Source organism: Patagioenas fasciata, chromosome 25, assembly GCF_037038585.1.
Source record: "Patagioenas fasciata isolate bPatFas1 chromosome 25, bPatFas1.hap1, whole genome shotgun sequence".
NCBI classification, from domain to species: domain Eukaryota; kingdom Metazoa; phylum Chordata; class Aves; order Columbiformes; family Columbidae; genus Patagioenas; species Patagioenas fasciata.
Genome location: NC_092544.1, coordinates 7,017,840 through 7,034,982, shown reverse-complemented (window position 1 = coordinate 7,034,982; position 17,143 = coordinate 7,017,840). Strand labels below are relative to the sequence as shown.

General features: G+C 49.9%; 2 protein-coding genes and 1 pseudogene across 2 annotated transcripts; all 3 read right to left on the bottom strand.

Annotated features, from left to right (window-relative positions):
- Positions 1-5,939: 5,939 nt before the first annotated feature.
- Positions 5,940-8,679, bottom strand: LOC139825605 (ral guanine nucleotide dissociation stimulator-like 1). The gene is made up of 6 exons (XM_071799056.1): positions 8,670-8,679; positions 8,498-8,501; positions 8,343-8,435; positions 7,787-7,925; positions 7,146-7,298; positions 5,940-6,466 (listed from the first exon to the last, which is right to left on the bottom strand). The coding sequence occupies exons 1-6, from the start codon at positions 8,677-8,679 to the stop codon at positions 6,284-6,286; spliced, it is 582 nt and encodes a 193-aa protein (XP_071655157.1). The 3' UTR covers positions 5,940-6,283.
- LOC139825604 (ral guanine nucleotide dissociation stimulator-like 1) lies at positions 8,342-15,330 on the bottom strand. Its single transcript, XM_071799055.1, has 10 exons — positions 15,281-15,330; positions 12,354-12,380; positions 11,693-11,759; positions 10,817-11,032; positions 10,482-10,585; positions 10,247-10,331; positions 9,779-9,865; positions 9,436-9,468; positions 8,670-8,791; positions 8,342-8,435 (listed from the first exon to the last, which is right to left on the bottom strand). Exons 1-9 carry the CDS (start codon positions 15,328-15,330, stop codon positions 8,684-8,686), a joined length of 777 nt encoding a protein of 258 aa, XP_071655156.1. The 3' UTR covers positions 8,342-8,435; positions 8,670-8,683.
- The window catches only part of LOC136112395 (dynein axonemal heavy chain 9-like), a 141,580-nt pseudogene continuing 136,768 nt past the window's right edge, over positions 12,332-17,143 (bottom strand).

The window sequence follows — 17,143 nt, the reverse complement described above, 5'->3', positions numbered from 1 at the left end:
TGGACAGGCTGGAGAGTTGGGCGGGGGATAATCTGATGGAATTTAACAAGGGAAAGTGTAGAGTCCTGCATCTGGGCAGGAACAATCCCAAGTTCCAGTATAGGTTGGGGCATGACCTATTAGAGAGCAGTGTAGGGGAAAGGGACCTGGGGATCCTGGTGGACAACAGGATGACCATGAGCCAGCACTGGGCCCTTGTGGCCAGGAAGGCTAATGGCATCCTTGGGTGTATTAGAAGGGGGGTGGTCAGTAGATCGAGAGAGGTCCTCCTTCCCCTCTACTCCGCCCTGGTGAGACCCCATCTGGAATATTGTGTTCAGTTCTGGGCCCCTCAGTTCAAGAAGGACAGGGAACTGCTGGAGAGGGTCCAGCGTAGGGCAACAAAGATGATTAAGGGAGTGGAGCATCTCCCTTATGAAGAAAGGCTGAGGGAGCTGGGGCTCTTTAGTTTGGAGAAGAGGAGACTGAGGGGTGACCTTATTAATGTTTATAAATATATAAAGGGTGAGTGCCATGAGGATGGAGTCAGGCTCTTCTCAGTGGCAAACAATGATAGGACAAGGGGCAATGGGATCAAGCTGGAACACAAGAGGTTCCACTTAAATTTGAGAAAGAACTTCTTCTCAGTGAGGGTAACAGAGCACTGGAACAGGCTGCCCAGGGAGGTTGTGGAGTCTCCTTCCCTGGAGACATTCAAAGCCCGCCTGGACACCTTCCTGTGCGACCTCACCTAGGCGTTCCTGCTCCAGCAGGGGGATTGGACTAGATGATCTTTTGAGGTCCCTTCCAATCCCAAACATACTGTGATACTGTGATACTGTGATCCCAAAACCAGGGGTCTGTACTCGGTGTGCACACGGAAGAAAAGCCACATTTAGTACACCGAGATGAGACACAGCCTGTCAAAAGCAGCACGAAAAACACACGTTCTCACTGTTTTCCCTACACACTACACTGAATTCTAAACAATGTAGCCTTGTATTAACTTTCCAAACATTAACATAATGTGTTTTCCAGTAAAACATAGGCTGTGTTGTAAATCCAAAGCGAGTAATGCCATGGTTTGCACAGTTCTGATGTGAATATTGGTGTTTGTGCCCAGCAACACATTGTATTTCATTGTGAATGTGCCGGAATATTTCCGGTCTGACTTTGTGTTGTACAGATAATGTCAGATTGGTTTTAGATCGTGTGAGTTCAAGGTTTCCACAGCTGAACGTGCTGCCGTGGTGTGCGTCTGTCTGTCCAGAGCCAGTAACGTGTATGTTTGTACAGCTTGTGTGTGATTTCTGTTTCTTGCAATAACAATTGTTTGGAGTGTGGTTTTTGCCATTTTCACATTGTATCACTCAGCTCTTGTTTTTCAATGCTTTTTTTTTTGCCTAATGGTTTTTGGAAAAGTTCTCAAAAACCACTGAGAAACCGTTATTGTTAAACTTGGTGCTGTTTCTTTCTTGTGACTTGGGGCTTCAAAGAAATACCCAAACCAATACATTCCATACATTTGGAAGACAGTTCTGTGCAGCTAAATGATTCCTTTTCTTGTCCTTAAATACTTGGGCATTTGTGCTAGAACTGTGTAACAGGAGTGATATTGTTGGGGCACCTCTGAGTGTAAGTTTGTCTTGGATAGATTGCCATGAATGTAGACACTGCTGCTCCACAAAGTGATGTTCTGAAGTTCTGCATTTGATCTTTTCACTTCATCTGATGAAGCAGTGGAGTTTAATCGTTTGTCTGCAAATGAAACTCCCTAAAAGGCAGTGTACAGGGAACCTGCGGCAGGGAGCTCCTGATTCCCACCTGACTCCTCCAAAGGCCTCTCTTAAAAGTGAACAAAAGCCAACAAAAGCTGCGGCCCCTCCCTCCTGGGCCACTGCGGTGGGCGCCTCCCCTGAGACCACAGGAAGGTCCAGGCTCCTTGTCCTGAGTGGTCAGGGCATCGCTGGCAGGTGGCACCTGCTCGCCTGCTCACGGCCACTCTTGGGTGCCTTCATGGCCCAAAATCCCCGGGGATGCCACAGGGCCACCCACTTTTTCCTCGCAGAGGGCACCAGTGCCCAGGAGGCCTGGACATAGAGGTGGGCAGGGAAATGGAGATAGGCTGGTGTCGAGGGTTAAGATTGCGGGGTGACAATCAAACCCTGGCAGATGTGTTGTCAACCTCCTCTCCCCCCCACTTCCCCCTTTTGCCCCTCCCTCTCCCCCCTTCCCACTCAGCACAGGTGATTGAGAGGGAAAGAAGGACAGAGAGAAGAGAGTTGGAAAAGTTCAAGATGTTTTACTAATGCTACTGATAAGAATAGAGAAAATAACACAAATATACAAAACCAATCTTGAAAGTCTCAGCAACTGCAGAGCCAGCACCCAAAGTCCTGGATTGGACTCTGTAGCCAACCGGAGCAGGATTCAGTCTCTCACTGGCCTCCGTTCGCAGGGACGACCAGCAAGGTCCTCTCCTGATGTCGGCCATGAGCAGAAGGGAAGGAAAAAGGCAAAAGGGAAGGAAAAGGGACGAGATCCTCGTGATCTCCCGCTTTTATATGAAGTATTCACGTGAATGGAATGTTATACACAGTTGGTCATCAGTTTCTCGTTGCCCCTCTCGTGAGATGTCCATCTGTGCTTATCAATAAGTTTTCATTCCATTGCTACGTTTATGTCCTGGTTTTGTTAAAAACAAGTTTCTCTTTTAGTGAATTTGCCTGTCAGCTAAAGCCTTCATATCAGCTGCATTTTCCTGGAGAACCCAACACATGTTTTGGTTAAACCCAGCAAGGGAATGCAAACTTATTGATAAGCACGGATGGACATCTCGCGAGGGGGGCAATGAGAAACTGGTGATCGAGAGACTGACCAATGGTGAATAACATTCTGTTCACGTGAATACTTCATATAAAAGTGGGAGATCACGAGGATCTCGCCCCTTTTCCCTTTTCCCTTTCTTTCCTCATGGCCTTTTTCTTGTTTTGTTAACTACAGAACCAGCTGTTTGGAGGGCAGAGAAAAGATGGACACACGTCTCTCAAGCTAAAGGACCCCTGACGGAAGAAAGAACCTTGAAAGTATCTCAAGAACCGGGCAAACTGAAATTGAAGTTGACTCGGGGTTGTAAATGGACTGTGGTATAAGCATATCCACAAAGGGAACTTACCAACAGGATTGTGTAAGAAATGTCTAAGAATAGAAGATCAGGAAACCAGAGCTCGGTTGAGGATTCCAGTTGCCACTGCAGAGTTCTGTTTAACTTTGATTTCCCTAAGCAGAGCAGTAGCAATTTATTAAAAACTACTTGACACTGCAGCTGGGGTTTTTGCTTTTTTTATTTGTTTGTTTGTTTTGAGGTGCGTGGGTTTTTTTTTTTTAGTTGATTTAGGAAGCGAGTTATTAATAGTACAAGAGGTTTGAAGGTTTCACGGACGGGAGAGAAATAATTAAGGATCTAAATGTAATGAATTAGATGAATGTGTCCATTTCATGGCCTCAGTGGAGCCGACTGTTCTTTCATCCGTACGTGTGCGTGTAGGTGCACTTTTCTATTTATTTCCATCTGCAAGACCCGGTGGCTGCCCAGCGGTTCCACAGCTCCGACAGGCGCTGGTTCTCTGCCTGTGCTTTCAGCTCCTGGGCTGGTGCTGTCCGGGCTTTCCCTGCTCAGCACTGACTGTGTTTTGGGAAGGCAGGAGCCAGTGCAAACCCTTCTCCGCTGTTCTGCTCTTTTTCTGCTCTTTTTCCCCTTTGCTGTGAAGCTCAGCTGCTCCATGAGTTATTGTGTTCTCCTGTGAGCGTGGGGTTTGTCCTCTGCTGTGGAGCACGAGAGCGAAGCCCCCGGAGCCCCGGCTGGTGCAGACCCCGCAGCGAGGGTGACAGACCCGGAGCCAGGAGCAGTTTCCCCAGGGTGAGGAGCAAGTGGAGCTGCTCACACCAAGGGCACAGGCAGGGTTGGTGCACGTCACCGGTTCTAAGGCTGTCACCAGAACCTGACAACCTGACAACAGTGTGCTGGCTCCCCGGGCAGTTGAAGTACAACCAGAACGCAAGAGGCAGCTTAAATTGGGGGTCGTCTTTTTGCCAGGAGCAACAAATGCCGTGATGGAGACAACGGGGAAAAGGTGGAAACTCTCAGACCGCGGTGCAGTCTCAGAGAGGAAAAGAGATGAACGAGACACTGAGGAGCGGGAAGAGTTGACGTATTTATCATAGAAACATTAAAGGTTATAGAGAGATGGAATGTTACACGAGATCAAATATTTAAATACATTCGCTCCAGACACAAAATAGTGTTAAAAAGTTCATCTATTTATTATAGATACATTAAATATTACACAAAGCTCAAACATGATCTAAAGTTCAAACATTAAAATCTACTAACTCCAGACAAGAATTGGTGGGAAAACGTTTGCATATTTATTATATAAGTATTAAATATTAAATAAAGATTAAATAGAATACAAAATCAAACATTAAAATATATTAACTCCAGACACAAATTAGTGGTCAAAAGTTAATCTATTTATTATAGAAACATTCAATATGAGATAAAGATTAAATATCATATAAAGATCAAATATTATCTAGAGATCAAACACTAAAATCTACTAACTCCAGACGGGAATTGGTGGAATAAAGTTCAAGTATTTATTATATAAATATTAAATAAAGATTATGTATTATATAAAGCTTAAATATTAATCCTAGTAACTCCAGATCAAAAAATACTGGAAAAATGTTTACGTATTTTTATAGAAACATTCAATAATATATAGAGATTAAATATGATATAAGGATCAAATATTAAACTATATTAACTCCAGACAAAAATTAGTTGAAAAAAGTTATGTATTTGTCATAGAAATGTTACATATCTATAAAAACTAAATACTACATAAGGATCAAATATTAAAATATTTTAACGCCAGACAAGAATTGGTGGGGGAAAAAAGTTCACATATTTATTATGTAAATAAAGATTATGTATTAAATAAAGATTATGTATGATATAAAAGCTCAAATCTTAATATATATTAACTCAAGAGAAGAATTAGTGGAAAAAAAGTGACGTATTTATGATAGAGATGTTACATCCATGTAAAGATTGAATATGACATAGGGATCAAATATTAGAATATTTTAATGCCAGACAAGAATTGGTGGAAAAAAGTTCAAGTATTTATTCTATAAATATTAAATAAAGATGATGTGTTCTATAAAGCTCAGTTATCAGTATCTATTAACTCCAGAAAAAAAGGGTGGAAAAAAGTTTCTCTATTTATTTTATATGCATCTCTAGATATGTGATATAAAGCTCAAACACTATCTACAGAAGAAACATTAAAATACATTAACTCCAGACAAAAATGGGTTGAAAAAAGTTGATATACTTATCATATCAATATTAAATATTATACAAGGATCAAATATTGTATAAAGATTTAATAATAAAATATATCAACTCCAGAAAATAATTATTGGGGAAGGTCTATGTACATAGTAAATAAATATTAAATATTAGTACATTAAATAAACATATTAAATAAATATTAAACATTAGTACATTAAATAAACATATCACATAAATATTAAATATCAGTATGTTAAATAAAAAATATTAAATAAAGCTCAAATACGAGATACAGCTAAACCATTTCAATATATTAACTCCAAGGAGAAATTAGTGGAAAAAGTTTACGTACTTATTCTGTGAATACTGAATATTATACAAGCTAAAATATGCTATAAAGCTAAGCTATTTAAATATAGGAACTCCAAGCAGACATCAGTAGAAAAAAGATTCTATAATATTGAAGGTTTCTGTAGAAGTATGGAAAGATTAAATATGATAAACACATCGAGTATTAAAACACATTAACTGCAGAGAAAAACTGGAAAAAAGTTAATATACTCGTTATAGAAATATTAAATATGATACAAAGCTCAAACATTATATACAGGTCACATATTAAAATATATGAACTCCAGATTAAAACTGGGGGGAAAAAAGTTTACGTACTTATAATATAAACAGTAAATCCTATCCAGAGCTCAGCCATTACAACCCATGAAGTGCGGGCTCCTCCTGTGCTGCAGCTTTTCTTCTCAGGATGCAGTCGAAGTTGCCCTGGGTGCTCATGGCGTAGAACACGTTCGCCTTGGGTGGGATCGCCAGCTCCGCAAGAGAGGGAGCAGAGCGAGCGTTCATGGGCGCCCCACTCAGCGTTGGGGGTTTATTCTCACCGGCAGCTGGGACAACGTGGCGATGGCGTTTCTGACGTCGCTTCGCATGTTACTCTTGCCGGCAAAATGCAGCAGAGCTCTTCCAGCAGCAGCAGCAGCAGAGTTCTGCTTCCCCACCTTTGTCCTCGGAGATGATCTGGACCAGCTCGTAATCCTCGGCCGAGCCAGACTGCAGGTTGTGCTTCTCCATGGCTCGCTGGGTGACAGCAGGAGCCTTCTCTTGGTTACTCAGCTGCAAAGAGGGAGTTGCAAGGAGTCGCTTGGTAACCAAGTCGCAGATTCTGCCAGACGCTAAAACACGCTCTTTGCGACACCTGGGGGTGGAGTTAGTTCAAGACAACAGACACCGCTCTAGAAATGCAGCAGGAAATCACAGCCTCTGCTCTCCTGAGCAACCGCTCGGAGAGGTGAGACCTTGTTCTCAGCAGCCATCGAATCCGCAGCAAGAGCTGCCCCAGCTGCTGTTTGCAGACATCCATTAATCCACAGTCTCCCCTGCTAAACACTTTCTGCGATGTCCTGCAAAGATTCTGGGCCTTGGAGCTGGGTTTGCTGGGGAAGGGGCACCTTGTGTCACAGCTCACACACCCCAGTGCTGAGCTGGACACACAACAGCCGGCGCTGGCAGAAGAGCAGGGGCAGCAAAGCCGGCACTTGCTCAGAGTGCTTCCCTTGGCATTGTTGATCAAATACAAGCTTCAATTTCAAGGCCAGAAACCTTGAGAGATGCTCTTTGCAAACCTCTCATTCATCCCCTGCTCCACATGTTTTGATTTGTAACATCGGTCACGTTCCCTGTCAAGGAGGTCTGATCGGGGAATAGGTGTTTCCGAAACTAAAAGCACCATTCAAGTCACCTGGGGTGAAAACACCGCCCACAGTAACAGCGCTTTGCTGTTCCCACCGCTCACCAGGATGCTCCTGTAGATGTTGCCGCTTCTGTCCTCTTCTACGCTGGTGCGGATGACGCAGCTCTCTCCGCTCTGCTGGTTGTAGACTGGCAGGACTGGCGGCACTTCTTTTGATGGAACGGGAGTCACGGGGCCGGGGCACTTCTTGGAGCACTTGTCATCAGATGGCAGCAAGGGGGGAGACGAGATCAAACACATTCATTACCATTGAATTTCAAAGATCCAAAAGCTAAAGATGACACTCTTCAGCACAACAGCCTTAACAAGGGCTTCGGCAACCCAGTTAAGGCAGCTTAGGTCAAGAGAGCAGAGTCTGCAGGACAAAGCTCCCTGGGAACGGAACCCAGCCCAGCCCAGGCTTGGTCTGGGCAGTTCCTGGCAGGTCAAACCACAGGGCTGGTGAGCTCTGACCTCACCTGCTTCTCACTTGCTCAGCTGCTCTGCCTGCCCCAGAATTAGGCTGGGCTGATGTACATGAGCCCTCCCCCCAAAATCGCCTTTCCCAGAGCTCAGGTCCCTCCATTCCACTGCCAGCAACGCTCCAGTCAAGATCCACAGGCTTGGGCAAGCGCCTGGGGCCGCCGGCAGCGTCAGCAGCCTCGCACAGGCTGTTTGTGCTGAACACAGGGCCCGGGCCCTACCTTGTGCTGAGGCTCCTCAGCAGTGTCGGTGGGAGGGACGATGGTGACGGTGCTGTCCCCAGAGCTCCCACCTGGAGCAGGTTTGGGCTGCGCGTTGACGGGGGTGCTGAGGGCGCTCACCCCCAAGCCCAGGAACGGCCTAGGGGAGAAAAGAAAGCACAACAGAGCTGGGCTGAGCACAGCTGTCACTTGCTTCAACAATCTGACCTGCTGTTGTGTTTTCCTATCTCGAGTGGCCTATTGTTTGTGTGTGTATAGCAAATTAGACTCTATCCTTATTTGCTCTGTTTTGCTGCTGCAAATTTGAATTGAATTTATAATCCAGCACTAAAATCGTTCCTTTGTTTGACACCTTAGAGTTATTTCTGCAGTCTTTAGTCGATAACCCTCCTGGCTACTTACACCAATAGAAAGAGACAACAGCAATACGTATTTCTAGCTGGCGGTGTCTCCTCGCAGCACTGCAGTGCTCTGGATCCCCAGCCAGGTTTGTCAGCTGGTGTTTGATTATTCCAGTTCATATTCACACACCAAACCCCCTCCCCGTTGTACTCACAGGCTGAATCTCTTCACCACGCTCCTCTGAGCTCTGCCCGCTGCGGTGCTCTGGTCAGGAGCTGCTCCTTCGATTTCACGTGACAGACGGAAACTGCAGAACAGGCAATACCGTTAGTTAAATATCTCAAAGTGGCCATATTTGAGAAGCCCTGCGTCACTCCCACGTCCCAGAGGGTTCATCCCCACGAGGAGGAGCGCAGCTCTGTGCGTGTGTATTTCCACTCTCCGGGAGCAGCTCCTGGCAGCGCAGAGCTCAAGGCTGAGAGAACCTGAACCTGCCTGCGGGGGAAGAAAAGCTGCTTCGCCAGCTGGGCTGAGACCCTACCTCTCCTCATCACTTCAATGCCGCTGCCTCCTAAACCACTGCACGAATTTCTCATCTCCTGTCACGCAATAGCTGTTACATGAGGACTGCAACAGCTTAATTTGTGCGATTACTTCAAACTCCTAAGAAAACAAATAATAAAATAGGAATTCTAATTAGAAAAATCAAGCCAGTCTCGTTAATACACTAAACACATGCAGCAACAGATCCAGGACAAACTGCCCTCGGACAGAGGAAACCCCGGCACCTTCGCTCCTACCGATCTCTGACCAACAAGGCTCAGGCTGGAAGGCAACGCTCAGCCTTGATTTCTCGGTCCCAGGTACCCGCTTCGCTCTCTGCACCTTTGACCCACAACTATTTACTGCAGCACAAGGAAGATGGTCACAGACTGCATCTTGTGGCCAGCAAAGGTCTCACGCCAGCAGGTCTGATGCGCTCCCAGCACACAGAACACGCTCGTGTAACGTGTTCCCGTGAACACCAAACGGGGGGAATGTGCCCCAGACGTAACTCCCGCGGCAGCGAGTGCCCTGCGGCTCCTCTTCCCCTGCTGCCCGCATCTAAAAGGAATTTCTCTTCCCGCGCCGCCCCGCACAGCCCGGCAGAGGTTCACAGCGTGCCGGGGACTGTTCCTTCCTCACCCTCTGAGTAACGTGAGCGGCTGTTGGATACGCCCAGCAAAGACAACAGGCCTCGCCAAGAGAACGCTCTAGCAGAGAGCGTCAGGCACTAACGATCACAGAACAGTCACCGTTCCACTTACCCTTCGCCGCTTCTCAAAATTGATCAGGCCGCCCTGTTGGAAGGACAGAGAAGGGATCGGAGGAGAAGAGCACAGGCTCGGCTGGAGTTAATCACAAACAGGATGAACAGGATGAAGTAGCGACACCAAGGGACGGGCCAGAGCTGCCCTGACCAAAGGCCTCTACAAAGACCCGTTTCCAGCTCTAGGATAAGCCACAGCACTCGTGTACCTGAGTCTATTTGTTAAATACATTCCTCTCTTTTTAAGAACTGCACTAGCACCCAGTGGAAGATGCAGGAGCAGACACAGTGTCTGCAAGGGAGGGAGGAGATTTAGGATTCCAAAAATTGCCCCAAATTACCTCGAGATAGTCCTGAAGGGCTGTGTCCAGCATGACGAGGTCAGTGAGGAAGGTACCCAGGTAAGGTACCGTGCCTTGTGTGACTCCCTGCAAACGGTCAGAGCAATGGTGGATTAATTGACTGAGAAGTCATAATTATACTAATTAGAATACTCCTGTGGAAGCAAACAAAACACAACTAGTCTGCTTCACCAAACAGCGCTCTTGTAAATGATGCTTTCACGACATCATCCTTGGTATCTCAGCCAGCGGTTCATGTCTGCACAGAGCGGTATATAAGCCAAAGTGCTCATTCGTAACTCCTCTGCGTCAAATCTCGCTGTGCGGCACCTCTCGCCCCGGCAGAAAAGCCGGGATTTACAGACCCGTCTTCCCCAAAGCACCGCATACGGGAGCTCATTGGTCAGGAACAGGGCTGAGCTCGGCTTTGGGTGAGATCACAACCTGGCAACTCAAGCTCATTCCCACCTTCAGCAGCAGCTCCCTGCTCGTCGCAAAGTTGTCACAGTCGGAGAAGATTTCGCAAAGCTCTTCGAACATCAGCATTGTGTCCCTGTACAGGAAAAGATTCAATGATTTAAGTTGTTTGTAAGCACTCTGAATCAGACCAGGGTACAATTTTTTTCTCAAGAATTGTTAACAGTTGGGCACAGAACAGATAAAAGCACCAAAACACACCCAGTGACACACTGCACAGCCTTACTTTGGAACGCAGGCCCAGGTCTTCTTCAGGCGATAAACCGAGGTGGACTGCAAGGCGGAAACGATGGCCTTCAGAGACGAAAAGTTGTTCAGGATCCTACATTGCTGTGAAAGGAGCGGTTAGAAACACAGGAGCGTTAAACGTCAGCATCACCAATAGTCAGTGCTCTTCTGTCTGCCCCGTGTCCTGCTTGCTGCACATTCTCCCTGCTAAGCGGGCAGCTCTACAAATACTGAGCATCAAAAATATCACTCCCCGCTACAACCCCCCTGTCCCCCCCCAGCTCCACGGCACCCGCACAAGGAACGTTAAACAGTCGCGAATAAACACTTTACACGTCCGATACGGATCCACTTCTCCAAGATCTTCGCTCTTGGCTGTGTCTTTAATTCTTTGCTCTCCAGGATGGTGCTGAGCACGCAGTTGGTGACGGCGTTGAACTGCGAGATGGTGGCTCTGATGCTCTGTGCCAGCTGTTTGTTCTCTTTCTTGTCCCTTCGGGACCAGATGCAGCCCAGGCAGTGGTGGGGCACAACGTTCTGGAAGAGTGTCTAGAGGGAAACAGAGGTGTCCAACTCAGCCTGGAGCGCTACTGCCCACAGCAAGAAATGCACGGTTACAGTACAAACTGCAGCTGAATCAGAGGCCTCGCTGCTCACAGGGGGGACAGCAGGCAGTGACAGGCCCGGGGATGACAGGCCCCCCCTCCCCTAGGGGGCGCTCGGCTGGGCCAAAGGACGTTTCCTTGCTTTATATTTTCTACCACATTCATCTGGAGACGAGGAGGAAAGCCATCAGACAGTACCACTGTTCAAAAACAGGTACAGGCCCGGACTAAGATGTTTACAAAAGGTGTTTTTCCACTAATTGTTGTTAAAAACACACTAAACTCATGTGATGTTTGTCTCCCTTGTTTTTCCACTCGTTCACAGACCAGGCCCAAGGACATTCACACATCCCATGCACTTGGGGGCGGTTATCCGGCCCGAGATCCCATTCTCACGAGTCTGGGCTATAACTTTTTACAATTACGAGAAATGTACTTCAAAGTAATCTGTCCAAGGCCCTTTATATATTATTATGTTAGTATTATGTCTTTGACCGTCCAGATGGTCACGTTAGTATTGATCTTCCTTTATCATCCAGGTGGCTGGAACCGCACATCTTGCTTTTCCACATTTACTTTCCAACATGAGTCCTCAAGCCATTACCTTAGAATCTCTCCCATATGGCCAGTTGAACAGCTTGTCAGAGGAAACAAGGTGAAGTGGGTGCACTCTGATGAAAACAAGGTTTCATACAAGTTAATCATTGTTTTACTTATCTAGTAATACTATATAACAGATTTAAAGCAGTGCAGAGAATGCCACGTTGTACACCTCGTGTTGCAAACATCGGCACTGAGCGTATTTCTGATATGAAATACAGGTGGATGCCTCTTGCAAAATTTTTGTTTCCTTATAGAATGTTTTTCCATTTTGTTTTCCATTGTCTGGACTGCTTTTCCTATTTCTCTTTTTTTTTTTCCATCCTAGGATGTGAATGTAACTTCCTACGATCGGCTCTTTGGGAAAGAGCGTGAAATGCAGGTGTTCACTTTGCTCTAGTTGGGAGGGGAGCAAACACAGCAGTTTTGACTATTGATGTGATTCAGAGCAGCACATCAGGCACATGCGCTGGGTGCAGCTTTTTAGTGCAATACTTGCAGAATCATGAGGGTAAAAACCTCCTCTGCTGAGGCCACGACATGAGGGGCAACGTGTCGGGCAGAGTGACAGAGAGGACCCAGGCGTCCGGGCACCGGCACAGCAGTGGGAGCATGGACACGGACACACATCCACACGCAGGCGTAGCTTTGCTGAAGGGATTTACTGATCATGAGAGGGAAATGGCCCAGGGCTCCCAGGGGATCAGACGGGGTCATCCAGGGATGATCATCTCCTCATGTCACTGGAGGGGGACAGGACACGGCTGTCACCATCAGTTTCAGTTCTGAAATCAGAGCCCAAAATGAGATCTCCAGTGTCAGCTGGGACATGAGGGGAGGCTTCTCCCCACCGTCTCTCTGCAGAGACCCAGGGAAGGAGAGAAGAGTTGGAGCCCTCAATCAACCCAGGACAAGACTCGGTTCTCCTGAGATCCACGTGGCACCCAGAGCTCCTTGGCCAGTGTGTCATTAGCCCCGGATGCCCCTACATCTCCCAGAACCCTGCCCAGCCCTCAGGGTGATCCTTGGGGTCTGTAAGGCCCCAGAGCCCCAGCCTGGCCTGCACGGTGACCCTCTGGGTCCGTAGAGCCCCGCTGGGTGCAACAAAAGTCATGGGGGCAGCTCTGTCCAGCGTGGCCTGGGACACAGGGCATGGACAGTCTCCTCTGTTTGCTTCTAGATCCACGTTCTGCCCACCCAGGACCCTTTGTGGGGCTGGAGATGCCCTGATGCTGCTCACCAGCAATGGAGGAGATGGCTGCACTAGCACTTCAGCATCTGGAAGATCTGGAACCTGGTGTTTCTGCTGCAAAACATCATCCACCCTGACAGACAGAGGGAGCTGGGGAGAAAGGTTGGGTGAGGGACACACTTGGGTGCACTGGGAGGCAGGGGAAAGCGATGGGGTCCTTGGGAAGGTGACTCCAGGGAAAATGGGGTGCGTGAGTTTGTGTGGTGGGGCACAGAAAGCAGTGGAGGTCCTGGGGAAGGGGCTGTGTCCTGGGGTATCGTGGGGTGCACTGGGCTGTAGTGGGTTGTGATGGGATGAAGGGAATGCAATGGGAGCCCTGGGCAATGGGGCATCCCTGGGAAAACACTGGGGAGCAGGGATGTTCTGTGGGGCTGCAGGGGGTGCATGGGAGTGTACTGGGGCACACTGGCATGTTCTGGGGCACACCGGGATGCCCTGGAGTTTCGTGGCCGTGGGAGGGAGGGTGTGGGGCAGCAGAACTTGTGACACCTACCGCAGCCCTCTTCACTCGCCCCAGTTTGAGTCCCTGCTGTAGAGAGACCATGAGACCTCACTGGTCACTGGGATGTCCCAGCCCCAGCAAGGGAGGGGAGGACCAAGGTGCCCTCCAGTTCCCAGACTGGATGTCCTCCAAGTCCGCCCCACTACTCACATGCAGGAGAGACCCTCCACTTGCTTCCAGCAATGTTCCTGGAAATGCCTATGAAAGAAGAGAAAGGGGTTGGAGACAAATGGGGCTGTGGGTGGGGCACAGGTGTCCCCAGCCCCACCCAGGCCCATGGATTCTCCCTCATCTGAGCGTGAAAATCCCTTCTGCTCCCCCCAACCTCATTCCTCCAAGTTTCACCTGGGATACCTGTTCATGGCGGACCAGGGCTTGGGTTGGAGAAAAGGATAACATGGGAATTTGGGGCCTCCAAGGAGGACGGTGGCTGGGGGGGACCCAGAGGCAGGGCACTGTTGTGAACTCGCAGAACCCAAGGGACCGGGCTGGGGGTGCTGGAGGGACAGGACTGCATGGGATGCAAGTGAGGGGTAAAGAGTTCAAGGGGAGGGGACACGGGGAATTCAGGTGAGGTTGTTGGTGGGGGCAGGAGGAAGAGGACAGCAGAGGAACAAAACGCGGGGATCGGGAAAGTGTTTGGGAGGGGGTGTTCAAGGAGGGGGATCTGGGGGCACTACCGCAGGGGACAGGGTGAAAGGCAAAGGACGGAGTGGAAAGATGGAAAGAAAGGCATTGGCATCCATCAAAGGGAGAGCATTTGGGGACCCTCTATAGGACACAGAGGAGATCCTGAGCAGGAGATACCTGAGGGGTCTTAAAGGATGGAATGGGGAGGCCCAAAGAAGAGGGGTGTGGGGGCACCAAGACAAGAAACCGGGAGGGGCCCTCACTGGAGCCTCACCTGCGCATCCTCCAGGGTGCACAGCAGGATGGTGAAGAGCAGGGCCACACTGAGCACTGTGACCTTCATCTTCCTCTGCGGTGCAGCGAGTCCTGGGTGATGCCAGAAAAGGTGAGGGCACCTTTATCCCTCCCAGGAGGACTCCCTGCCCCTCCCCACGCCTCCAGCCCCCAGGGCAAAGCTTGGCAGAGACACCCGCCCTGGCAACCCAGCCTTGGCACAGAGTCACTCCCGCCTTGAGCATTGATCCAGCTGCCTTCCCTGGCATCAGTGCCGCTTCCTGCATGGGGCAGCTGCACGGGGAAGGGCCCAGGCATCCACAGTGGTGAGGGGGGACAGCAGTGTGTCCCTGACAGCCAGACACCCTATGGTGATGACCCACTGCTCCAACTCGAAACCATCCTGCAACAACCCCAAAAGCCTGATCCCCCCACCTGCCAGTGCCCCTCACCTCCCAGCACCACCATCTCCCAGTGCCCCTCAACTCCCAGGCCAGTCTTTCCCTATGGAACCCCCCCTAGAGATGACACCAGCCTCAAATCTGGGGTCTCTAAGCACAATTATCTCTGAGCCCTTTCCAGCCCCTTAAATAAATGAGGGGCTGGGAGTCACTCCTCTTCTTGGGGCACCAGGGACCCCAGGATTAGGGAACTCTGGGAGGTGGGAGGACAGCTGGGGCAATGTGGACAGCTGGTGACTGGGATCCTCAGTCACTGGTGGCGCTGCCAATGGGGAGCACTGGTGAATCCTGGGCTCTGGGAGAGGAGGGCTGGGCTTGGGGGAAGTGCTGGGGTGGTGTCAGTGCCCAGCTCCAGCCCACCCCATTTCCCTTGCACCGCCAGCCCCCAACTGGTCCAGTCTGCAGCCACAGCTGAGAACAGAGCAGAGGGAACATCCCCTGCCCTGGCTCTCACCTGTCCCTGTCCGGGGTCACTGTGCCCTCCCAGACAACCCGGGTCCTGCCCTGTAGAGCTGATCCCACATGGTGGGTCCCAGTGTCCCTGTCCCCAACAAGGCTCTGGCTCCAGCCCTGTCCCTTCCTGGGACTTGGTCACAGCTCACCAAAGGCCCTTGTCCCCACCGAGTGCCCCTTCAATGCCCCCATCCTCGGCCCAGGCCAGCGCTGTCCCTGAGCAGGACGTGGCCATCCAGATGGACGTGATGAAGCGGGCTCTTGTTCCCAGGCAGCCGCTCGGAGCTCATTGCAGGACGGAGCTCCCCTGGCACGAGGAGGGATGTTTGCTCCCACAGCGGCTCTGATAAGCTCTGTTTGCCCAGGGCCCATGGCACAAGAAGCCCGTTCACCAAGATCGGTGCCTCACAGAGTGACCGATCAGGGGATCCAGGGCAGTTAAAGCAGCCTGGAAGCCTGGGCTCCCCCAGCCCTGGCAGCGGGCAGAGCCCACAGAGAAGGGCAGTGCTGGGGCAGTGGGGAGGAGCAGGTCCTGGGGCACCCGCACGCCTGGGGCTCCCTGGCTGCCCTGGGCACAGGCTGGAGCCCAGAGGCTGGGGGGTCCCAGGGGAGCAGCTGGACAGCCGGGGTGCCGCTCTGCTTCGGGACAGCCTGGGGAGTCCTGCCGGAGTGGGGCTCAGAGCAGCTGGGGGATGGAGCTGTGTCCCCAGGGGCACGGCCTCCCCTGCCCTCTCCCCCGCCCGCCTTGCAGCTCTCCCTGGCTTTTTGCGGGGCGCGGGGTTCCCTTCACTGCACCCCTGGCCCAAACATCCCCATCCTGGGGGCCCTGGTCAGCATCCTCTGGGCACTGTGGGGCAGTGTGACAGTGGGGGAATCAATGGGTTTATAACTCCAGGCTCAGTGGCTGCTGCCCGGGCGACCTGGATGTTGAGCGGTTTCCAGCACCAGTCTGTGCTCGCTGACTGGAGCAGAAGAGGGATCTCAGATTCCCAAGACCCGATTTCTGTCCCTGCAGAGCTGGCAGCCCTTCAGGGACATACCTGTGTTTGCTTTGATATTCTTCAGTGGCTGACTCTGGGCTGTGTGAGCATCTCCATGATGTACTTTTACAACCATGTTCTCCGTACAGACAGCAACACCTTGCCACAGTTCAGCAGCCTCTTGGAAAGTAAATGTGGAAAAGCAAGATGTGCGGTTCCAGCCACCTGGATGATAAAGGAAGATCAATACTAACATGACCATCTGGACGGTCAAAGACATAATACTAACATAATAACATAGAAAGGGCCTTGGACAGAGTACTTTGAAGTACGTTTCTCATAACTGTAAAACGTTATAGCCCAGACTCGTGAGAATGGTATCTCGGGCCAGATAACCGCCCCCAAGTGCATGGGATTTGTGATGTCCTTGGGCCTGGTCTGTGAACGAGTGGGAACGTAACTGAAATAAACATCACATGAGTTTAGTGTGTTTTTAATAACAATTACTGGAAAAACATCTTATGTACCATCTTAGTCCAGGCCCATATCTGTCCCCCAAGGAATGTATTTTGGTGTTGGGGCAGGGGAGGAGCACAGACAGGCAGCCCGGACCCCTGGGTCCTCTGCCCTGCTCGGGGAGGGGAGGTCATTCCTTGTATGATGGGCTCAGCACTCCTGGGCTCACAGGAGATGTCACCCCCTCCAGAAGCCATCTGCTGTTCACAAGGCCACCAGTGCAGCAAGTCAACATTCATTTGATGCAACCAGTCTGTTAGAGCCAGTAATCCTGTGTAAAATCGATGCAAAATTACCACTGTGCTTAACTACAATGTGCCATGGAACAACCAGGCACTGACAAATCTCTCTGTTTTCCCTGGGAAATCACATTTGTGGCACTTTCACC